Source organism: Scleropages formosus, chromosome 9 (genome assembly GCF_900964775.1).
Source record: "Scleropages formosus chromosome 9, fSclFor1.1, whole genome shotgun sequence".
Taxonomy (NCBI): Eukaryota; Metazoa; Chordata; class Actinopteri; order Osteoglossiformes; family Osteoglossidae; genus Scleropages; species Scleropages formosus.
This window is the reverse complement of record NC_041814.1, coordinates 6,539,968-6,565,731: the sequence shown is the minus strand read 5'-3', so window position 1 is coordinate 6,565,731 and position 25,764 is coordinate 6,539,968. Positions and strand designations below refer to the sequence as shown.

The 25,764-nt window shown below is 40.7% G+C and overlaps 1 protein-coding gene across 4 annotated transcripts in view; it reads right to left on the bottom strand.

Annotated features, from left to right (window-relative positions):
• The window catches only part of pde4cb (phosphodiesterase 4C, cAMP-specific b), an 88,637-nt gene that overhangs the window by 44,749 nt on the left and 18,124 nt on the right, over window positions 1-25,764 (bottom strand). Inside the window, exons 1-2 of one of the 4 annotated variants that reach the window (XM_018745900.1) lie at window positions 8,587-8,753; window positions 7,669-8,329 (exon numbers count right to left, since the gene is read on the bottom strand). The exons of 1 other annotated variant lie outside the window; for it this stretch is intronic. In XM_018745900.1, the coding sequence (XP_018601416.1) occupies window positions 7,669-7,748 (80 nt within the window). In that variant the 5' untranslated portion in view covers window positions 7,749-8,329; window positions 8,587-8,753. Of the gene's footprint in view, window positions 1-7,668; window positions 8,389-8,586; window positions 8,754-17,070; window positions 17,377-25,764 lie in introns of those variants that run through there. 2 more of the 4 variants (XM_018745896.1, XM_018745899.1) reach the window with 2 other exon arrangements.

Here is a 25,764-nt window from a genome sequence, read left to right as displayed (position 1 = left end):
TCAGGACAAACCCAAACCCACTCAATTCAATATGGTGACCTTGAAACTTCTCACCAAAGTTCTTCCTAGCTGTTGACTGGATATTAAACTCGATAGGTCAACAACTAGCACATTTTTTGCTCTCAAACTGAATTCTGTGAAATCTGTAACACCACAACTGCATGTGAAACATTCATCCATATTTTACACATGTTTTTAGCAGTTCTGCCATTGTTTACCACACCTGTTAAAATATGTTTGAGGGACGTCTTGTGTTGAGTTGGAGGAAATAAAACTTAAAAGACACAGTACACTACCTAAACTAGTATATTGGGGAGCTGGTAGCGTAGTGGTTAGAGCTGATGCCTTTTGACCCAAAGGTCAGGTTTGAATTCCACCTCCATCTGTAGTACCCTTGAACAAGGTACTTACCCTAATTTGCTCCAGTAAAATTACCCAGCTGTATAAGGAGCTAAATAATTGTAGGTAGACCAACATTGTAAGTTGATTTTGGAGCGTCAGCTAAATGAATAAATGTAAAGTACAGCTGGGTAACAGGCAGCAGTAAGATAAAATAACTTTGCAAGACTATTAATAGTTAGCAATTGTAAATTTTATACTAAGCCATAGAAAAAAAAGATAATTTTTTGCTAAGTTTAGCTTTGATCTGATAGAAGCTTCCCTTCTGTTCTTAAATATGTAAGCAGATGAGATTAATTTCATAGAAAGTGGGAGTATAATATACCGCAGACAAATAGAATAAAAGTAATCAAATTGGGAAAACAGATAAAACACAGATAAAGGTAGGAAAACAGTTGTGCCGGAATTCGTATTTCTGAGTTCGGAGATAAAGAGCTAAACGGAAGAAAGCTTCGCCCAATGTGCTGCCTGACACTAATTGCAGACAGTAAGTGCTGCCTTGGACTTTTTAACAGAGTGGAGAAGCAAACAGTTGGTGAACAAGCTTTAGATGATCCTATGGCTTCTACATCTACATCAGTTTAGAGCAGTCAGCGAAGTGCCGCTTCTCCGTCCCTCCACCGTCACGTAATACTTCCAGCTCAGAGCTGATGAATAGCTGTTGTCTGCATTTAAAGTAAATAAAATACAACAAAGTGTTTTTAAAATCTGTTTTTCACTCTTGTGATTACACTTCTATTTCTTATTGCTAGGCTTGTTTCAGGTATTAGTGACTTTCACGTGATGTATGTGGAAAAAATGCGATGCCAAAGCCTCACAAAATCACTCCAGTGTAACTCTGGGCATGATTCTTCATTGAGCGTTCTTGTTTACAACATGTCATAAATACATCTGCTAGGGGACTCAAAATTCCCATATGTGCATGAGCCACCCCATTTCAAGTGAGGAAAGGGCTTGGAGGGGAATAGTCAGTCCAATGAACCGCTCTGTTCCCATCCAAAAAGCTCTGTAGTTTCAATCCTCTCATGAAACTGTCTGGGTGCCTGAAATTCACATTATATTTATTCATTAATCAGATACTTTTCTCCAAAGTGACATCTAAGCCAGCGTAATCTATGCATTATACCAACAAACAGAGATACAGACAGACATGTGATTGTTGAAGTACAGTCACATATTCCAATATCACAATTTTTGCCGTTGCACACTGAACCAGGAGCTCCAAACACAGTCGCATACTCCACATTATATTTAATTTACAAACTTTTTGAGTAACAAACCAACCCTCAGTCCCAATTAAGCCCAAACGTAATGGACCAACTGTATAGTAGGAAGGTATACATTAACTTCTTTTATTACCCAGCAATGTGACCTATCTGTTATTTTTATCAGGGTCTAATTGGCTTATTAATGAAATAATTGAAAAAGACAAATATTATAAAACCTATCACTGATTACTGCTAACTAGCTATTAATGCCTAATAGAGTGAGCGAAAGATTTATTTACTCAGAGAAAAAATTATCTACTGACAGAATAAAGATGAGGGTGGTGAGGTCCACGTCACAATGTGATTATTAAGAATGCACTGCTTACATTATATCATTTTCAGTTGTTAAAAATGAATTCTTAGAAAAAGTAGTGTGACTGCTCTTTGCTGGCCTAGCTCTCAGCTTTGCCGGCAGCCAGCTAAGTTGAGCCTCACTCTGCATCCAGTGCTCCTTATATAGTCAGCTAATTTGTCATGGAATCTTTTCTGTTGCATAAGAAATTGCTGTTAATCTTGAGAATTAAAACATAAAATATGGCTTATATTTTTGAGGACATCCAGTGGAGAAAGAGCTTCACACAGTTAAATTCCAGAACTGCAGAAACTCTGTCTACATTCAAGAAGGGTCTGAAAACTCACCTTTTCCGGACTCACTTTGCCCAAGCTCATGTATGGTGTAAATGTTCATGCACCATAACGTCATGATCTTCCCCAGATAAGCCTCTACACAGCCCCTACTCCAGCATTGTATGTGAATGTTTGTGTACCTTATTAATAAAAACTAAAAAAAAAAATTTGGTAGGAGGTTATCAGGATGCTGGATCATCTATCCTGCGTTTTATGCATCTACTATAGCGATGGACATTGGTGCGTCAAGTGGAAAGAAACAAACTAGGTTTACTAAAAAATCACGTCTGTAACTATGTCGCTTTCTTCTAATGTAATGCACAAACTGTATTTTTGTTGAGATGTACGTCGCTTTGGAGAAAAGCGTCTGCTAAATGAATAAATGTAAATGTAAATGGCAGAATGGTGATGCAGTGAGTATAGCTGCAGTTTCCCAGTGCCTGGGTTGTGCAAGAGAACGTGGGTTCGATCCCTGCTCAGTCTGTGTGGAGTTTGCATGTTCTCCCCATGTCTGTGTGGGTTTCCTCCCACAGTCCAAAAACATGCTGTTCAGGTTCACCCATAGTGTGTGAGTGACAGAGAGAGAGTGTGTGTGTGTTGCACTGATATATGGATGAGTGACCCATTGTAAGTAGTGTATCTAGCAGTGTAAGTCACCTTGGTCAATAAGGTGTGTGGGCTGATAACACTACACAGAGCTCATTGGAAGTCACCTTGGACAAAAGCATCTGCTAAACAAATAAATGTGAATGTTAAACACATGGAGCTGAACTATGAAAAATCCAGCTCAATTTCATACCAGATGCATTTGGAAGCCCCTATGTCTTCTGGAACTACAACATTACCCAAGACTTTCTATATTACTGCAGTATAATGCAATTCCAGGAGCAGTGTTTATACCACAGAGCTGCAGAGGACTCCCAATCTGTTGACGAATCCCATGCTAAAGCCTGGTTTGTTCCTCTCTGTCCAGTATAAGACGTAAGAAAGATTGTGAAGAAGCTGAAATTGTAGGACGTTGCTACACTCAAATGGAGCAATACTAAGAAACTCAACTAAATTTAATAACAGGACTTTCATCCAAAGACCGATTGCTGCTAAAAATACACGTTTCCAAAACAAGTTCAACAGTAAAAGGTTGTCAGTAGTCCAGCTGAACACTTAGAGCAATTTTATTGAGTTTCTATAAAATTTCAGACATTTTAACATCATTGCTTCATAAAGATCCTGTGTTTGACAGAACACCAGAAAGTGGCCAGGAAACACACTGACTTGTCTAAAATGGACAGGACAGTGCCGCTGGAAAGACTTGCTCTACAACTAAGTGTCTAAGTCAGTAATTAACCCGGAATTATGTATTTGGAATAAACAAAAACGTACTTTAACATACCGGGATTATGTGTTCAGATCTTAAGGAAACATGGTGGGAATGAGACTGATGAAACTCTGTGCCAGTCCTCCTGACTAACAGTGATGTTGGCAGGCAAGTCCTGTTAAGTTTGAATGGACTGAGAAACCTCCCTTCCCTCCCTGCGGGTCGCCGCTGTCTTTGGAGCACATGATGTTGCAGTCCAAGTGGAACCACCCCATCGTGCGCCTTGGAGTGACCATTCTGCCAACGCCTACCAGCTAGTGACTAACGTATTGACCAAAGAACCTGGCACTCGTGGATCACAGACACTTGAATTGTTCGAACTCGCACATGGAAAAGAGGAGCGATTTCAGCTGGTGAGCACCTGATGCACCTTACCGTGTACAGAAAGGATTAATATGTGTCCTGATTTACATGCCAATAGATGTGCTGTGTATGTATACATCAGATATGAGTGTGTTATTCTGTCTGATAACAGCCCCCCCCCACCCAACACAAATCTATAGCTAGGGCATGGCACCCCCTTGTGGAAATCTGTGATGCTGCAGTCATACCTCTTAATTGAGAAAGGCCTATTGAGCCAAAGTGAGGCAGCTTATATGTATGATACCATAAAATGTTCAAAAATACAATTTTTTTTTTTACTGGTTTATATTTATGAGGCACAAAATTAAATTTGTCATCCCTTGTTTTGTCACCCTACTACTCTGTCTCTTATACAACCATCTGTGGGAAATCATTTATGACAAAACAAGACATCCAAACAGTCCTGGAAGATAAAGACCAGAAGGAGAAGGGCTGAATCTCTCCCAGGTTTGGGGGAATATACTTTCTTCTGCACATCATATTTCTTCCAGTGTAGTATTATAAATACATATTTATGCCTCCTACCACCCATGTGTTGCGCAGCATGAGCCCATGACTGTAAGCCTAGTGAGTAACTGCACAGGAATTGGCAATAATATTTAGCCAGAAGGTGTCAGTTACTATAGGACAATTTTGTACAAAGGCACTCAAATAAACAAAGAATGACAATGCGAACTATAAAAACGACAGTTGTAGAGCAGAACAGAAGCAAGGACAGGGCTGAAACAGCCTGAGTCCTCCTATTGAATGGATTTGTCAAAAGCGATGGGCTGTGAGTGATTGGAAAATTCAGTCATGCTGAAAACTAAGAGCGACGCATCGACGCAAAACACAGCTCCGGCCTCCACATCGGGGACTGTTTATTTTGGGACATTGTCACTCCACCATCGTTACCTCAACTGCCATTCCTGTTTTTGTTTTTTTTTTTCCCTCCTCAGTGCACTGTCATTGACAGATGTCCAGGATCTGGTTTCTTTAGCTATGTTGTTCAGCTCCTGCAAAATGTTACACCCACGGTGTAAGGCCACACATACATTTATAAATCTAGCTGATGCTTTTCTCCAAAGCAATTTACAAAATTAAGCTACTTTGCAAATTCACAGAGCTGGGTAATTTTACTAGAACAATTCAGGGCAAGTTCATTGCACAAGGGTACCACAGCCACAGGGGTGATTCAAACCTGCAACATCTAGGTTCAACCACTACACTACACAGCTCTCCCTGAGACCTGTTAAATTATCATGATCTAGTGAATGTCGAAAGGGGCAGATTTCCTCATTATTGTGGACTTGTGCTGAAGTTATAAAACACCAAGCAGTCAGCTACAGAGAAAGAGAGAGGAGTCCCCAGAGTGCACCATAAATATGAGAATCACTGTGGGAAGAAGCTGAAAGAAAACATAAACATTTTTGGGACTATGGTTTGGGCTCAAATTCAACCAAATTTTGACTTATCATGTGATTCTGGGTGAAGTTAAAAGAAATAAGTACCAAGGGTCACATTTCAGGCTACTAATATTGTTATAATTAACCCTAACCCTAGATCACACAATGAGACATTATTTACGTACAATCTTTTAGAGTAATTCCGACACTTTTTTTCAAAACTTCTATTATACAAAAAATAACTTCTTAGTTTGGTCTGTTCTGAAATTCAGACAATGTCATCTTCCATGTTCCAAAGTTTGTCTCTAAGATGCTGCTGGCAGGGACAACATCACAACATCACAATTGGAATAACAGTAAAATGTACTGCTTTTAAAAGTTCTCTAAAAAACAGATGCTGCACTTGAAATAACACCCTTTTGAGTTTAGCTATATGTAACATGTAGCATTATTTCGTTCACCTTTTATCAAAGTTAATTTCAACATCTTAAAACTGTATCGGTGGGTATTTATTCAAGTCTCTACTTGAGTTTAAAACTGAAATTCCACACCTGCAACCAGTGTTCATTAGCTGTGTCACTGCCTTTCTTGCCTGGATGTATTTCAGTATTCTTAAGGTAATCTAATGGTATGAAAAGCAACGTGCATTTAACAACACATTTGTTCTCTACTATACTGTCAGACTTCTGCTACGCTACTCAAAAAAATACAGGTACATTACAATATTTACCACTTTCATTCCCTTAATTGTTTTAAATGATTGTTTTTGAATCCATTTCAGTTAAGCTACACAAAAACTGAGCAGAGGGCTTTATAAAGCAATCCTTTATTCTTGTAGTACCAGAATAGCTCACCCCCATGAAACCACAGCTGGGCAAAACATTTAATTTTAATAGCCCCCGGTCCAGTTTTTATGCTGTGATGGAAGGTGGGTACTGGGCATTTTGAGAAGATAATTAGTTAGTGTGCGACTAAAGAGCTGTACTTTCCACTTGCGGAGGCTTTGCTTTGATGACTCACACTTTGATGTTAAGAATGACATAAGCACATCTGGAAGAGATCGGACGAAGCCTGGAGGCACACTGCTCAAACTCGACTGGAGGAAACGGCGTAACGTATGAGGTACAAGCCATGTTGTGCTTGACGCTATTATGGCATTAAATGCTGCCTTCCTCTCACGTTTCCGGTATGTCCCACAGTGTGAATTCATGTCAGCTTATTTGGTAAAGCGTGTAAAAAGAGGTTTTGTGTCAAACGACTTATATCAGAATCTTTCTCAAACATCTTGACTTGGGAAGAATTTGCAATGAAGTAGCACTCGAGCGACCGCAAGTGGATGCACACTTAATTCAGTGCAAAGACACTTCATCACTCAGGGCTGCCCAGACTTCATAGCATGGTGTGACTGGGGGACCAAAAGTACGAGCATAGTGCTCAGTGGAGTTACACACAAGTACAGTGGAGGACAGATTAAGCTTCTTGCACAAGAGGGAAGCACATCTCCCAGTCTTGCACCTGTGCTACGTACACTACTGCATCCCTCCTTCATTCCTCCTCACTCCCACAGCAGCCAATGAGACCCATTTCCTCTCTCCTCCACTTCACCTATGGAGAGAATGCTACCCTGAAGTTACCCGTGATGGATTTGCTCACAGTCCTAACCTTCCTGCTCCATCTCGGGCATCGGGAGGCTGGCTGGGCCATTTATTTCCCCTTTCTCTGCCCTTGGGGAAATTGCCTTCCAAAAGTCACATATATGTAAGGCACACTTACATTTGACTAACAAAATTACCATCGTTATCAATAACCTTGGTTTCTCTTTAGGAACGAACAGAGTGAGATGTTCCTGGACTACCGCGTGTCGTTTTGTCTCATGGCCAGAGAAAGCCATGGAAGATGCATGAGAATATCATCTGAATACACCCGTCAAAACATTGGGCTCAGAGAAAAGACATAATAATCGCAGGCAGCTTGTCACAGCGTGCAAAGTTTCGCAATCTCCAGGCAACACAGTTTGAAGAAGCATACAACACATGGACCTTTACTAGCTCAAAAATTGCCACCTGTTATTTCTGTGGGCAATAACATTTTCTCTGGATGTTTAGCACTGAACCAGAGTGAAGATAAGGAACAGCTGTATGAATGAAATTCATTTAACGACACATACTGTAACTGAGTGGTTTTTACATAGGAGTAGCAACAAGCAAGGCAGTATGTCTCTAAATGCCAAAGAAAAAAATGGACTACATACCCAATGCAAGAGTGCCTCCGTGCTGAGCTGTAGTTGAACTGCGTTGTTTTCCTGGGGAAGCGCACGTCTTTATTCATCATACTTGCAGTTAACGTCTACAACCCCAGCTGTCACTAAAAACAAAACATTGGAAGCAACATGGGAGTATGCACCAGTTTGATCCGTACGACCTCCCTGCCTCTAGCCCACATGCTGTCCAGGGGGGATGGGGTGCGGGGAACGGGGGTGCTCAGTCCCAGTGTCAGTCAACACCTCGTGGTCTTGGCCAAAGCCATGGGTAGACAGGTTCCTATCAGTGTAGCAGACACCTTGTTGAAAGCCAAGTGCTTGAGCGGAAAATAGAGGAGCCGGACACTAGCGCTGGAGTGGCATTCCATAAGAGAGTGGCATAGTCAGACGTGTCGCTGCGCTGCTTCCACCCAAATCCTGTGTCCCCAGCCTACTTCTTTCCAACCGCAGTTAAATTAATGTTGTGTGCTGGCCAACAGAAAGATCCTTGCTACAGGGTGGAGAGACCAGTTGGTTCCTCGTTGGACTCTGGCTGGTTCCTGGAGAGAAGAGTCCATGCAGTTTAGGACTCCTCAGGGAGCTGGGGTGAAGTTAATCTTGAGATTTATCGGCATACATCAGCAGATCCTCCTCTGCCAGTCCTAACTGCACACTGATCGACATGGAGACACGTACGCTTTTATTTGACTCATTCCAAAACAGGAAATTCCATATTCCAGCTTCTATTTTTAAACAAATAAATACTGTAGCATACTGTAGCTAATCCCACCAAATAAAGTTCTTTCGGTATTTTCACCTTTTCAAAGCAAGTGAACCCCTCTTATTTACTACAGAAACGTATTATAAAAATGAGAAGGAAATGAGAGGTAAAGAAGTGAATGAGAAGTGAGCAGGGCAATATAATCTCACAAGGTCCTTCCTGAAGTGCGGTCATCCAAACGTGTCCGTATCTCTTCTCCTCTCCTGGACATCCTGCATTAGGACGCAAGAATGTCCCAGCAGAGAGCAGAGTTACCCGGAGCCCCTGAGTCAAGTTGCCTGTCCCCACTAGCAGGAGCCGCACTGCTGAGGCCCCCGATGAGGGGACGTAAGTTGTTTTGCAGAACTATCTCTCTCCGGCTCCTCTCTCTAGCTGGTTCCGGTTCCCGATACTGTCTCGGTCTGTTTGGACTTGTCCGGTACGCTCCCGGCTGACGCGCGCTTGCACCCTGTCTCTGCACTCAGCTTGCCCACACTAGCTTGGCCTGACACATGGAATCGGCACGCTTCCATGCATCGCTCAGACTTGTTCGCCCTGCAGCAAAATAATGACAATGTGTGTTGTTTACTTTAATAGATAATGGGAAGGTGGGGGTGACAGTTTGAATGTGGGGGTGGGGTGGCGGGAGGTGATGTGAATGGGGCAAAAGCACAAAGTATTTAACACTTTCTTAGCGAGAGTAAAGTTTCTTTTATGAGCTATTTATGGGGTGCCCATGTTCAACAATATTCTTGCACTCATTGTTTGTTTGCAGCCACCCCAAGTATGTTCATTTTCAGTGTACCCTCACACACCGGTATCTCCAAAGTGAAGCAGCGCAGCTTCAGTCCTGAAGCCTACTTCAATATTTAAACAGTATAAATACTGCATTCGGAGGAACGGAGTGGAAATATCAAATGACAGCACTGAAGTTCAGAAAGGCTGAGCCTGACCATTCTCAAACTTTTACAGCTGGATCATAAAACCAGCTATAAAAAGAAAAAGCCACAAATTGCACTGGCAAAAATAAGTCTCCTGGGCCCTGCATGCAATCTAGCCCTCGGGCAAGGTGTATCCTTGTATCCTTGTCAGTTCTTCTTTTGTTCAGCATCTTTGGAGTATTTGGGCAAAAGTTACTTTTGATGGATGCTAAGGTTTGCTAAACCCTCTCACTTATGTCTCCCCAAGATGTTACCTACACAGATGCTGGTATTGAGTAGAAGCAGCTTTTCCACTGTCTCACATACAGTGAAGGCTGAGCACTGTCTTACCTCCGTAAAACGGCCTTAATCCTTTGTAACTTATTTAGACACTGCATCTTAGCAGTCCAGCCCAAAAGAATTGTGTTACAGTCCCTCCTGGAGCGAGACAAACCCAGCTTGTTCATATGTTGAAGAGAGACACACACGCACGCACACACACACGCTGGCTTGAAGCCACTTGTCCAAAGTGGGGTCACGGTAAGCCGGAGCCTAACCCGATGACACAGGGTACATGGCTGGAGTGGGAGGAGATGTACCCAGGACGGGACGCTAGTCCATCACAAGGCACCCCAAGCGGGACTCGAATCCCAGACCCGCTGGAGAGCAGGACCAAGCCAAGCCCGCTGTGCTACCGCACTCCCCCCTTGACAAGAGACAAAAATGTTAATTTCTTGACCAGTGTATCTGAAAGAGGTATGCGCTCTTTGCGTTGTGGAGGATGACAAAAAGGAAATATTGTGTCAATAAGTTTAATTCATTTATCATATTCTGCAGATTTTAATAAAAATAGAATTTTTTTTAAACTTGCCTGGTCCCTCTGTTATGCCCATTCTGTAAGTCAGAAATGCTACTCCCTCTCGTGGTCCTCTGCTGAACTACACGGTGTTCATACTGCACAAGCTGAGCATTTTTTCACCACAGGAACATTATTCACTGACTGCACAACAACGAGGTAGAGATACATCCCATGGGTTGCAGGACCTGTCAGCAGGACTGACTTTCATACACACCCACTAATCCATGCATTAACTCAGATGAAACTGTGAAACTATGCAGACTAAGTGCCTTTGTGTGTGTTATGCAGCTGCCCGCTAAGGTCAAACGTAAAACGACACTGGACTGAGGACCAGCCACAGATACTGCTCTCTTGGAGTCTATTCAAAGGCACCCTGAAACATGATAGTCCACGTAACATCTCGGCAACAACCGAAGCATACGGCACACTGGACCGTACAGTTTTATAAGAACTTTTTTATTATTCACTGGTAAATATAAAACAATCTGCTTCAAGTGGCTGCAGTCCATGGGACCGTTTGCCACTCGCACTTTGGTTCAATTGTCTCACCCTTCAAAAAAATCATAAAGGAAGCCATTCTGATTTTCCTGCAAGGACAGCAGTTCTGAATAAAGGGACAGACTGAGCACAGCAGAGATGCTTTTAGCAGAGAGATGGATGTCAGTACACTGTAAGTCACACACGCCACCCCAATGACCTCAAACACTGTGCTGCTAACATGGTTGGGTCATTTCAGATATTGCTGGTATGTTTGTTTTTCTTACTCATCTGACAAATTTCCATATCCATCATGTCTACTGTATATTAAAAATATTTAAGAGAATAATTCAAAATCTAGTATTTGCTGAGAACAAATACTTGCACAATCCTATTCTCAAAAAAAAGACAGTAACTGCAGACACTCTGGGCCTCCTGCATAGCAAAGCCTTTTGAGATTCTATTCATCTGTCTAAATTAAAGACTTTCACTGTAAAAAGTACTCCGCATCGCTGATCATGGTTAATTTTTCCACAATTATTTAATTCATTTTACTACTCAGTAAATGCATGATTTGTTTTATTATGTTCTTGTATACATTTTGAGTTCCTGCCAACACTTAATTTATTTCAATCCTTTAATCTCATATTAAGTTGACTATGAAACCAAACAGCTGCAGCACCATACAAAGTAAGGAACGTCGATCTTACTGTATGGTCACAAGGAAACAAAAAGTGTAGAAATAGCACAGCATTGTTAGCAATAAATGCCAAGGAGAAGACAAAGCTATACAAGATACGTGATTATTTAGAGGTCAGATTACCTTGAAAAAAAAAGCATGTAACTTGAGATGCTCAAATGTAAAAAGGCTGAGCTGCAAACCCTACAGCAGGATTCTCCCAGCTGAGCAATTACGATAATAACAAAGTTATGTATAATAAGCCAATCGTCAGCACAAGTTAAAAAGTATTTCTGCAAATGTAGCTTTGAAACAGCTATGTATTTCTTTGAAATGTATTACATTATTATACACCAAATAACAATTCTGTGCAGTAGGCACAAGTCTAAAGAAATAAGTATTAATATTCATATGGCAGGAGCTCCATTTCAGGGTAACTTGCAGCCTTGGCTTTTTCATTTTTAGCTAAATATTTACTAAATGAATCAATGGAATTTTACCCTGTTCAAGGGTATAATGGCCTTGAGCAAGAAAAAGACAGTACAAACAGAGAACAAATTTATACCTTTTCTCTTTGGACAAAAAACACAGGTGATATTAGTAAGCAGCTGCTGTCCACTAAAACACAAGTTCGGTCAGCTTTTTATACCACTCTTCTACTGGCCACTAATAAATAGGCTGTCATGTCCTTTCTAATAATGTGTCTGGTTTTATATTCACAGCAACCATTTTCCAAGTAAATCATTCACACACACACACACACACACACACACACACACACACACACACACACACACAGAGTCTTGAACTGCTTGTCCCGAGCAGGGTTGCGGCAAGCCGGAGCCCAAGCTGGAGCCCAACCCGGCAACACAGGGCGCAAGGCTGGAGGGGAAGGGGACACCAGTCCGTCGCAATAAACCGTTCAAGTAAGTAATTTTTTTGATGGAAGACATTTAGGAAGTGGACAAAAAGTACAAAGTTGAAAGTAAATCTACATAAAAACTCAGAAGAAGGACGTTTACTGCACCCTGTCACATGGAAAAGAGAACACAAGGAAGGCTGGACCCAAGTGCAGGATTGTATATTTGGAACTGAGGAGTCAGGTGAGTTCTCGTTGTCGGGGACGGGTGAAGAGTCGATCAATCAGCGGTCAGAGTGGGAGCGAAGATCCGTAGATGAAGCCATAGACCAAAAACCAGGGATGAAGGCAACTGGGCCATAGGCGCAAAGGGGACAATTGTCTCCATGAGATTTCGCTGAAGAGGGTCTTTTAAAGCCGAGTGCTCTGATTGTCACCAGGTGCTGTTGATTGCGTTGCGGCTGTAGACGTGACACACCCTTTACAAACACGAAAACCCAGGAAACAACATTCTGAACTCTGTTTTTATGAATATTTTCTATCACAGGAAAAAAGCAGAAATACTTTAGTCCTTTAGAAAGCAGAAAAGCATAAAAGCAGAAATACTTTAATATTTTTGTATACTTTAGAAATATGATGATGATGATACTCAATGTACGATATACACGATCAGCCACAACATTAAATCTACTGAAAGGTCAAGTGAATAACATTGATTATCTTGTTACAATGGCACTTGTCAAGGGGTGGGATATATTAGGCAGCAAGTAAACTGTCAGTTCTTAAATTTGATGTGTTGGAAGTAGGAAAAATGGGCAAGCGTAAGGATCTGAGCAACTTTGACAAGGGCCAAATTGTGGTGGCTAAACGACTAGGTCAGAGCATCTCCAAAACGGCAGGGCTTGTGGGGTGTTCCTGGAATGCAGTGGTTAGTACCTACCAAAAGTGGTCCCAAGAAGGACAACCGGTGAACTGGCGACAGAGTCATGGGCGCCCAAGGCTCACTGATGTGTGTGGGGAAGCGAAGGCTACCCGTCTGGTCCAATCCCACAAAAGAGCTACTGTAGTACAAATTGCTGAAAACCTTAATACTGGCCAAGTGCATCGAAGCTTGCTGCATATGGGACTGTGTAGCCGCAAACCAGTCAGAGTGTCCATGCTGACCCCTGTCCACCACCGAAAGAGCCTATAATGGGCACGTGAGTGTCAGAATTGGACCATGGAGCAATGGAAGAAAGTGGCCCGGTCTCTTGACTCACATTTTCTTTTAGATAATCTGGACAGCTGGGTGCATATGCATCCTTTACCTGGGGAAGAGATGGCAGTAGGATCCACCATGGGAAGAAGGCAAGCCAGCAGAGGCAGTGTGATGTTCTGGCCAGTGTTCTGCTGGGAAACTTTGGGTCCTGGCATTCATGTGGATGTTACTTTGGCACGTACCACCTACCTAAAGATTGTTGCAGACCACATACACCCCTTCACGGCAACGATATACTCTGATGGCAGTGGCCTCTTTCAGAGGAATAATGAGCCCTGCCACACTGCAAAAATTGTTGAAAATTTCAAGGTGTTGATTTGACATCCAAATTCTCCAGATGTCAAGCCGATAGAGCATCTGTAGGATGTACTCGGAAAACAAGTCCGATCCATGGAGGCCCCACCTCGCTACAGGACTTACCCACACGAACAACGGCCTTTTCTCCCTGCTGCGGTCAGGGAAGCGTTTTCGCTCCCTGAAGGCCAACACAGAGAGAATGAGGAGGAGCTTCTTCCTGCAGGCCATTTGGGCTTTTACCCAGGATAACACCATGGAGTAGAGACTGGACTGTATTCAAAAGAAGCACTAGCTGAGCCGAATATTGCACCGCTTTTTTTTCGCACAACACTGCACACATTGCACTTTTTTCTTATTTAACCTTTAATATTGGACTTTAAATTCATTCCATTCATATACTTGAATCTGTACCATATTGCATTTTTCTCCTCAAATACATTCTATTTTGCTGTATATTTCTAATACATTTTAATTATATTTCTGTTATTCCACATTTTTAGATCACTATATTTTTATTTTACTATTTTTTATATTACTTAATTTATTTTATCTTATTTCATAATTATATATTCTTCATATTTCTGTAGTATGTTTCTAATTTCTACTTTATTTGTATTGCCTTATTTTTATTATCTCTACTATTAGTCTGTATTACGGACAGTCAGAAAAGCATTTCACTGCACGACTACGTACGGTTGTGTGTGACAAATAAAATTTGAATTTGAATAATAAAGGATCTGCTGCTAACATCTTAGTGCCAGATACCACAGGACACCTTCAGAGGTCTTCTAGAGTCCATGCCTTGACAGGTCAGAGCTGTTTTGGTGGTACGAGGGGGACTTACACAATGTGAAGCAGGTGGTTTTAATGTTGTGGTTGATCGGTGTAAGTTTGTAAGCTGCTCTATGATAATAGGTGAATACAGGCCATGTGGCTGCTTTGAATATTCTGATACAATACATAGAGCGTGACAGGTTATGACAGCATTAGACCAAGAGCTGAGAGCAACACTGAAAGAGTAGCCAGTCCTTACAAAATGCCTGCATACATGAGGAAGGCAACTCACCGAAACATGTCTTTACTGTATGATTTAAAGCACGTTTTCACAGAGCTTTCTCTAAGCTTGATTGCGCTCGCTCGTCTTTTTTCTAACTTGTAAGCAAAGGCAACACAGAAAGGAGCCCAGCTCTCTGCACACATAGTTGGCAGTCATTAAATAAATCAGCAATGTTTAAAATAAAGATAGCAAGAAAGACATGACAAATTTCCTCATTTTCTACATCACCATCCCCTTCTGTAATTCCATACTGTTCCCCCCAATCTCAAAAAAATGAGACAAAAAAAGACACAACAGCTACAACCAGGAACTTCCACGACCCTTTTATCCTTTCCTCTCATGTTTAGATTTTCTTGCATAATGTGACAGTTGATTTAAACTGTATTTAGCAACCATGTATATTGCCTTTGTATTCTCACAAATACATCTATGCTAACACTTATTTTTATGCATGATCTCCTTCCTCCTCCTCTTCATCTTTTTTTGTTTTGTGTCTTTCTTCTGAGTAAAAAGTTTCACAGTGCCTCTTACCAGACCTCTGTGAGGTGATCCATGGATCCAGTCTTGACCTTAACTAAAACATGCCCTGGTAAATCTTTCCACAATTAATATCCCTGCAGAGAATCAAAATCTCCTGTCGGAGTGTAATAACACTTTAAAGAAGTATGCTGGTCCAAGAGTCTCACTGTTTACAGAGAACAGATCCCTTACTTTGTCTACAGAATCCCTTGCTGTACAAATGTGAGGATAACAAAATGAAATATAGTTTATGAAAGCACTGTATATCAAGTATAGCACCATGGGACTAACAAGTTAGAGTAAGGACACTCGTATTGTCTTCTTGGTATAACACAAACACAAAAAAGCACATAAAGCACAATGACACATTTCGACCTCAGATACAAACGGATGACATTTGCATCCGTCTTTAACAGTATTTTCAGTGCTTAACATAAATACTGACAACTTTCATAAATTACAGAAGTTACAGTAACAAAACCAGCCAAAGATGGAGTCCCGTAAAGCAGCAATGAGACTGACAGTAAAACATTTAATTTCTAGAAAGTGTAATGATATCTAGATTGACTAGCTCGCTGGAGTCCTAGGGAAAACAACAGCATTTTAAATGAATGAATGAAAGCCGCCTACACTTATTTTCTGCCTCTTTGAGTTGGCATTCAAGAGCTGTGGAATGTGGCCATGTTTGTCACACAGACTTGGCTCCATACTTTGCACAGTTATTAAAATGTCTGTTTCTCGTGCAAGAAAAATTGATTCTCTCACAACCTGGAATGTCCGCCCTGTCATTAATAACTGAAAAAGCAGGAGGAGCAGGAAGAAAATGTATTAGCTGATGCAAGCACTCATGAATATCTTGAATAAACACAAAAGAGGTTAAAGGGGAGGAATACATGAACCAAGTAAAAGTATTCAGATACATCTCTATAGGACTTCAGTAACCCAAATGCTTCTGCCTGCTCCACAGCCAACATGGCCTTCACGATGTGTGCTGTGCATCACAGTGCTGCTCATCTGGACAGACCATCAGATGAGAGCAGGTTTGTTTTGGCACACTGTGTTCCCCTTGAGGGGCAGAGATGATGGTGGGGATGACATTGAATTTATGCGCCTGGGAGGGCGATGGTAAGAGAAGGTTAACGCCTTGCCAAAAAGACGTCAAACAATTAGTTTCTGTGCTTAAAAAGCCCTCAGTCTGTAAATTTAAAGAAGGTTTTTTAAATTTAAAAGAAGAACCTACCTCACAACAGTGTATGGACATGACTTGAAGCTGGCATGATGCTCAAGGCATGAACACCTCATGAGCAAGCAGATAAGGCTGTTTTCTCTCAAACGGAACAAAGAAACCCATTCACAGAGGCATACAAAACCTCACTAAAAACACAAGTTTACAGAGAAAGTACAGATCTTCTAAACTTTGAGTTACCTTGAGAGGAGTCATAGCTCTCTTTTTTGCATGTACCAAGATAAGTCCTCGTGACACTGCATTGCACGATGCAGAAGAACATAAACGGCAGACCAGCAATGTGATGCTTTTAAACAAAGCCTTACTGTTTCCTGAAAAACTTTTTGAAATAAGATGAGTTTCACAATAACTGCTCATTATCTTAATTTAAATTAAATATACAGTACCAGAAGGTTTAGTCTACAATAGATTTTGCATAAATAAAAACACACCATGAGAGTCTGACAGATCTTTACACTACAAGTCTGCTGGCCATGAGTCTACCTGGGTGTGTGTGCCAAGGTGAACCGCCGTTGTAGAGCAATGCTTCGATTCATCATCAGTTTTCGGAAGAGCAGCGGGGAGTTGCGAGGTGAGTTCCGAGGTGACATCTTAGGGGACCCACCAGGAGAGCCTCCGGAAGACCGGGGCTTCAGCTTGATGGAGTTTGCCCTGGGGGCAGAGCTCTCGTCCTCTGAGCCCACAGAGGACTGTTCACTCATGGTTCTGGAGTCCCTCTGTCCTGTCTGCTTACCGATGCGTATCTCTCACTCCCTCCGCGAGACAGGCCGACTAAATGTCCAGGAACCTCTAAATCTATGTTGAGTCCCAGGCAAAGCCAAAGTTCATCCCTGGAAGTGCAAATGCCACTGTTACAAGGGCTCCAAAGAGAAATCCATGAATCTTCCCTTCTCACCCTCTTGTGGCTTTAGGAAAAAGGTAACCACAGTGGGAATGCTGCAGTTCTGCTGATATAAACAGTAATACAGCACAATCCCTCCCCCTCCTGGAGTGGCTTTGTTTACATAAGTATAAAACCCTTCCCTATCCCAGTCTAAATATGGTAAGATGACTTATGGTGAGTTTGCACCAATGAAGGAAAGCTCCCACCCCCCTCAGATTGCAGAGAAACCAACTGTGGACTTCATTTATAAGCAAATTTTCTCCATGTGCACTATTTAACTACAGGCCAGGTCAGTCATTCTTTTACTCTGTACTTCAGTATATACTCGCATTGTCTCACTCTAGTATTCCACATTTCATTCAAGGGATCCCTATTTGACATTTTCTCCCCAAAGTTCAGTTTTGGCTGGAAAAAAAAAAACATAAAACTTCACAATAAAAAGAAGAGGAGATCATAGGAACGTCCCTAATATCTTTTCTTTGGTATTCTCTTCAGTGGATTTTATGATTAGACAAACAAAAACATCTTACAGTCTTGGGACACATAGATAAGAAGTCCTGAAAAAAAGTACCCCATCATCCCAGAAGGACCAGCCCCTTGGAATCCAGCCTGAGAACATAAGCCAGCTGCTGTACTGCATGTATCCTGGTCTTCTATTCTTATCTTAAAGCGACCTCCCACAGTACAGCACAAGCAATGACATGATGCAGACACCCTACTGATACAGTATCATAACAGTGAAAATGAGACGGATGTCACTTTTGATATGCAACACCACTATTTAGCAGTAATTCACATTTTGTCCCAATCATATGAAGTCCAAGTGTAATGTAATAAAATTGTCAGAGGCTTGACAGTATCTCTCAAGAGGAACATGTATAACTTCCAGCTTTATACAAAACTGTGCATTTTTCCTATACATATTACTAGATGGAAGTATAATAAATAAAACTGAGCATTAATCCCTCACCAGGAACACTGCGGAAGTAGTAGCTAATAATAAATAACTATACATGCAAACAGTTTTAACTAGTGCTGCTTCTGCAGTGGTACAGAAGCACTGATCGCTGAACACAGTATATCCGATTAAACAACAATATACAAATGATATACACTACAGAAACAGAATGTTTAGGAATTATCTAATGAAAACAGATTTTGTTTTTCTTTACATTTATTCATTTAGCAGGCACTTCTCTCCAAAGTGACTTCCAGTGAACTCTATATAGTGTTACGAGCCCACACACCTCATTCATCAAGGTGACTTACACTGCTAGATACACTACTTACAGTGGGTCACTCATCCATACATCAGTGGAACACAATCTCTTTACCACTCACACACACTAGGGGTGAACCTGAACAGCATGTCTTTGGACTCGGGGAGAAAACCCACACAGACACACGGAGAACATGCAAACTCCATGCAGACTGAGTGGGGGATGGATCCCATGTTCTCTCGCATCACCCAGGTGCTTTGAGACAGCAGCAGTACACACTGTGCCACCCCAGACTTCAAACCTAAAGTCTACTACTTTGTTCTGCTAGGTGTTATTAATGAAAGTTAAAGTTTTTTCAATTAATATATCCATCTGAAAATATATCTACTTTTTTTTCTTGGACGAATATCTTGAGAATCACAGTATACTGGGAGACAATCAACATTATATTGTTGCGTGACTTATCAAAATGCTAAGAACAGTGATGTTTTCAGTTGCTGTCTTCATGTCATTAGCCTGTTTCCCCAGCAGAATTTTCCCCCAGATGTTTCAAATTTAGAACGGAAGTAATATCCAACCTTCCCAATTAAACAAAAAAGACAAACATTTTAACGTTATCAAACGGTTAATAACTGAGTTCACCGTGTATTAGGACAGGCGCTTTAAATTTAAATCATAAATTTTGTTTACATGAATTGTAATGTTTGCAGATGTGAATGTTTATTTGCTTATTTTTATGGGAATGTTCAAAAAGATTGTGTTGGGTAACAGAATGTCTGCTTTCTCAACGCATGAACTGCCTTTAGGCATAAACATCAGCTTTAGTGATGAAATTTAAACTTGTTTTGGTAAGAACAGTGAACAGAAGTGCAAAGCATAATACTGCACATTTTAATGCCGTCTTCACTACAAAGATATTTAACTACAAAAGTACATTAATTTCACATTATTGTTTCACAACTGGTGCAGTGGCGCAGTGGGTTGGACCACAGTCGTGCTCTCCGGTGGGTCTAGGGTTCGAGTCCCGCTTGGGGTGCCTTGCGACGGACTGGCGTCCTGTCCTGGGTGTGTCCCCTCCCCCTCCGGCCTTACGCCCTGTGTTACCGGGTTGGCTCCGGTTCCCCGTGACCCCGTATGGGACGAGCGGTTCTGAAAATGTGTGTGTGTGTGTGTTTCACAACTTTACAGATGAACCACTGCTACTGTTTGGGAGTTTAATGTTGCATAATGACCCTGTTTGTTTATAATAACTGTCTTGCTTTTATGCTCTCTTTCATACAGTCAGGTGAATAAAATAACTGATGTTATGTATTTAGGAAAAGATTCCGTTTCTCATTACATTACATAAGTACAACAAACACAATATCTGATTGTTTTATTGTCACTGGTCTATGAAGTATGTCAATTTGCACATGCTTTCCAATAAGCTGAGAGACTGGCTAAACATGGAGATGAAATAAGGACAAGAAGTAACTATTTCCATTTGCAAATTTCTGCCCAGAAGTGCGATATCATCACAAATTGAGAGAAAATAACATAACGTTTACAACGAAATTCTTAACAATAAGGAAGATGTTTTTCATGCATCTTAAAGCATTTCCATGTCTGCAAATTCACTACATTACTCACCACACTAAACGCTATTACTAAACGCTTTGCAGCACTTACAAGCTTATTCCTAACTGGTACTGTAGGAGTGTAATAAGTGGTGTATAAACTAACACACACCACCATAGCTGTTATGTCACAGATCATTTTTGCAATAGTTACATGACTTTGCTAGTATACACATCAACTGCCTTTTCAAATGACGATAATGTCATGTTCAGCACATTAAACACCTATCACTAATTGATAAACTGTGAAATTTATAAAAATGCTTTTCCTGCAGAGAGCATTACAAAGTGCGTTATGTTGTACTTGTAGATAAGATAATGCAGTGGTGAGGAAAGCTATTATTGCAGTAAATTTATTTAGCTCCATCCATACTGTACATTTTCCCACTTTTCGAAAGGGAATAAGTAGATTGTTTGAAGAGAGGGACCTAAACCCTAGAACCACCAGAGAGCGGGACCCGGCCAAGCCTGCCGTTCCAAGCGGTTGTTAACGATGGATGGTCACTAAACTTCATAGGACACTTATTAATTAAGAGCATTATTTTTGGAAGCATTCTCACTGTACAGCTTTTTCCCCAAGTGCCTAAAACTTTTGCACAGTACTGTAAATGGACATATACAGTACATGGTGTGATTTTCTTGTCTACCTGAATCCAGATTCAAATGAATATTTGCTAATCATAGGAATTGTTACTATACTGGTAAGTTTATTTGTTATACTTTATGGGGTAAATGCCAGTGAGCTGAATTCCACTCATGACAACCACTGACACAGCTTTCATGGTAAGGGGTGGAATGGAAGTGGTTTACCATTGCCTTCTTCTGCATATGTCTTTGGGTTGCAAACACACGGAGAGCATGCAAACTCAGCACAGCCTGAGATGGATCCGAACCTATGCCCAAATGTGCAGTTCAGGCACTGTGCTTCCTGTTGTGCCATAGTGCTGGTAGTGTGCAACGCTTATACTTGATCTGTGATGTTCTTCTACCGAATCCACTAAAATCACAAAAGTACTCCAGAGAAGACACTGTTGACAGCAATGTTAATCAAGTTATGCTTCAGAAAAATGAAATATACCAAAGAGACTTGAAACTTCACACAAACTGGTGCAAAAAGACTTTGACTCTAAAGAACCTAAAAACTGACTCAGAGATAAAATGGCTTTTTGACCAGTCAGGTGTCACAACACAGATGACGGCCTCTGTTACAGTGGACTGCTTAAATTCAACTTGTCTGTTAGCAGCCAGAGTATAAAGGTTATGACTAAATATAGTGGTAATTTCAAACTATAAGAAAATACAATGAAACACTATGTGGGCTGAGGTGTTCTTATATATACCATTTTTATACTGCATGTCTAAGTAGCTCTTTTCTCCAAAGGGAGACAAGATAAGGAAAATGAATAATAGAGAAAGCTTCAGAAAGTTAAAGCTTTGAAAATCTGGCAATGTGCTCTAAGTTTTCTCCCACTGTGGATGTACAATACTCTGTTTTACTTTTTTCATTTTAACCATTTTTCTTCCTTTGCAGTGTTTATAATTAGCATGCCTTCCCCTTGTATTATATCAACTTGAGTTACAACTATTTGAAACTAACCTCATTAAAACAGGAAGAATAACCTGTTGTATTATTAGTATTACGATTATAATTTCAGTTATCATATTCCTTTCTCCAGGACAATATATAACTGCAACGAAAGAAGAAAATAACTATATCATATGAGGAGGACAAATGTTCAGTGCTGATTCTCCTATGCAGAAGAGAATTTCAGTGCTACAGGGCATTTAAACTAACAGCAACCGGATGAGGTATTTCTGAATTCCATGCATTCCATGTGGGTGTTTGCAGTGTTGAATACACAGTGCTGCATAGTAGATATTGTCCTATGCAACATAAGTCACATATATAGACTTTATAGAACATTACATAACCTTCCTCTCTGAGAAGATGTGGGTACTGTATTACTCAACTGACTGATAGCATGCTTTCACAGTAAATAACATATTCCAAGTGTGATCAGGTACATTTTGCATGGATTTTTAAGGCAATAGAACATTGGGGGAAGGTGTACTTTGAATAATCCCTTCATAAACCACAGTTATTTCTAAAACATTATTTTCCAGGTAACAGAAAGGATAGAAAAGATGCATAAATAATGAAATACATATGAGATACATGCATGCATGAAAATACTCACACACACACACACACACACACACACACAAAATAGTTCAGCAGTTTTGAACTTAAAGTGAAAAACAGATGAATGTTGTATACTATTAAACCAAATTCTGAGTACTTGTATTTCACTTACATTAAAGCCAACATATAAAGCAATATGTTAGTGATCATAGGTTTGGGTTATTATCTTCCATGAGAGGGTGCAGTCTAAGTACAGCACAAAACCTTTAAAAGCTACCTGATCTACCTGTTTTAACCTTTGTTCTGTGCACTAGATGTTGGGGAATTTGTGTTACTGATGAGTATCTTCTTTATTAGCCCAGTGTTTCTTTCCAGGTTAAAAATTAATGGTAAGAGTTGTAATTAACAGACAATGAGAGTGTACATTTCCTGCTGTAACCACTGAATTGAATCAACCGCTTCACACATTTATGCATCCTTGCCACAAGTACAAGAAGGGATTCTTTAATCTGAGTACATTTTAATATATCACTGTGATGATATTGTACACTGTCGAAGTGCTCTTCTTGATATATGCAAAGTTATTTTTTAAAATGCACAAACCACACTCAAACACAAGGCATTCTTTACGGCATAAGGCATACTTTGAGGACACACTGGGACCTACAGCTCTGATCCCTGTTTGAATCGTGTCTTTGTTATTCACTAACTTGGTCTAGGAATGGAAAAACCATGCCTGAGGAAGGAACTAACTGGACTGAATATTTCTGCTGTTGACTACAATATGGCATATTTTGTTTTGTTACGGTGCCATGTGTCACTGGTTGCCCATGATGGTGGTTGCTCTGGTCATGCATTTGGGATGTCATTCTTTGGTGCAGCACCATGTCATGCGGATTGTGGAAGTAAGGCAGTTGTTTCAGAAACATGAATCCCAGCAGCACTTGTGGAACAGCTGCAGACAGCAAGGCTGACACAACACTTGAGATGAGGGTGGAGGGTTACACATTTGGCAGGAAAGAATATGAACACATCTGCATATAGTCAGGCGCAAACTAAACAGTTTTTATTCAAACAGCACATGTTAAAATATTACTTCACTGCAAACAACAATTATGTTTAAAATTTCAAAATTAATTCTAAATTTAAATGACAGTTTCTTCATACTCAAACATTTTTTGTGTCTTAATTTACTGCCTGCACGCCTTCTAGAGCCATCTAAGATGCCTGTGGGTTGATGGTCCCCTGCAGTGGAAATTTCCACCAATCAGCACAAGTTCTTTCACCCGGTGCCGAGAGACTCATGTGAAAAGGTGCCTTTGGCAGACAATACTGTGATTCTTACGCTTCCAGATACACTCAGTTGGACACTGTGGAGAGCTGAATGTAAAAAAGCACTGAGATGTGGGACTAAAACAAGTGGAAAACCATAACAAATAACTCCTAATAGCAAACTGACCTGTTCTCTTATTTTTGGTGCAAAATCTTTTTTCATCATTATGATTGCCTTCTGCTCAGAATTGTAGACAAAGACTGCTTTCTCAAAGCTATTTATCCTTATGTCTAAAAGGCAAATGAAGGCATAAAAGTAACCTTTCTTTTTACCTAAGAGGTCTATGAATACTGTTGTAGCATTGCAAATAATAGTCAGGCTGAAGAGCATGGGAGCATCCAGAGGAAAACACACGATGACTGAAAGCACATTGAACACACCCTTGTCTCTATATGCCTGTCCTCTATGGTTGAACCTGATGTGCTGGATGCTGTAGCAAGGCAGAGGATGACATTACACTGCCACAGATCACCCTTTCTACAACTGCATCTAATCTTGATTCATATAACACTTTCATGAAAGGCTCTTAAAACACTTCCAAAGGTGGGTGCAGTGGGTGGGTCATTTCACACCAATTTCTGGAACCAATAATGACTAATAGCACACACAGTGGGTTAAAAGAAACTTAAACTTCGGTCAGAAAAACCCATATTGACCTCTAGAACTCCTCCCTCCAGCAACGTCTAGAAGGGGTCCGTATTTCAGATCACTTTGTCATAAAAAAGACAAACTATTGACTAAAATAGACAAATTAAGACTTGTGCTCAACATGTAACTAAAGGATTCTGGAAAGTCTGCACTAATGTAAGAATGAATAATGCTGACATTTTTGACCAAGATGACTTACAATGCACCTAGACACGTAGGTTTTGCAACCCAGGGACAATGGACTGAAACACGCATGTGTCTAGGTGTGTCGGACCTTTTAACATCTTTCAGCATTGACACCCTTGCCCTGGTGACCAGATCAGGGTTTAACAGACCCCAGCCTGCATCCAGGTAGCTCTACTTTGAATCCACAGGTCATCTTTCTTGATACACAGATAGCTAGATGCTCTCTTTAAAGCCTCAGTAACACTTTCAATGGTCTTCTTTCTCTGACTGCCTGTGAGACCCAGCATACTATAAGCTCTTTCCTGCAAATCCCCCACAGCCTGCTCTGATGGGCACGTACCTTGTCCTCCGGTCTCTTGAACAGCACTGCTCCACTTGTTCACAATACCTCATCCATCTTTATCTCATTTGCCTCATCCATAGATTCTTCCCAAGTTATCTGCCCAAAATGGATTCTGAAAAATCTCTGCTTCTTAAGAATATGACCTATAAAATAATGTCTTAAATGACCACACTAAGCCAAAGCACCTGGAACTTGGGTCATCATTACTAGCAGACGGACTCATGATCTGACCAAAGAAATGCACAGATCCTGTCTGGGAAACTAGCAAAACCCCAGGAGCAGACATTCCTGATTTTATACACAGGACAAAAACCTGGGTTACATTAATTGCGAAACAACACAAAATGTCCCTCCCCATAATCAATTTGCATACAGCAAAAATAAAACAAATAACATATGCTTTTAATGGATGTTTTAAAAGTGTTCTTTTGAAAAAGGTAACTAAAAAAACTCAAAAGCTAGAGAAAGTGTCTGTGGTCAATTGGAAGACAGAGATCCTTAAAACATTAGAGAAAAATCTGCAGTGTTCTTCCTACACTGAAGGTCCTTGCAGCAAAACAGGATACCTTCAAGACTACCACTAATGAATACATGGAGCCCACACTCTTAAAAACACTTGGGTCTAATGCTGTATGGGGTCAGCCAGCACAGTCGCTCAAAATGGAATACAAGCCCCTGTCTGGGCTCAGGGTCCTCCTTGAATCACAATCATGTCCCTGGCTTCTATTTCCTTACATTATAGAACTCCCTGCACTCTGCAGGGAAAAAACTGTCATTCAAAAGACAAGCTTTGATGGAATCAATA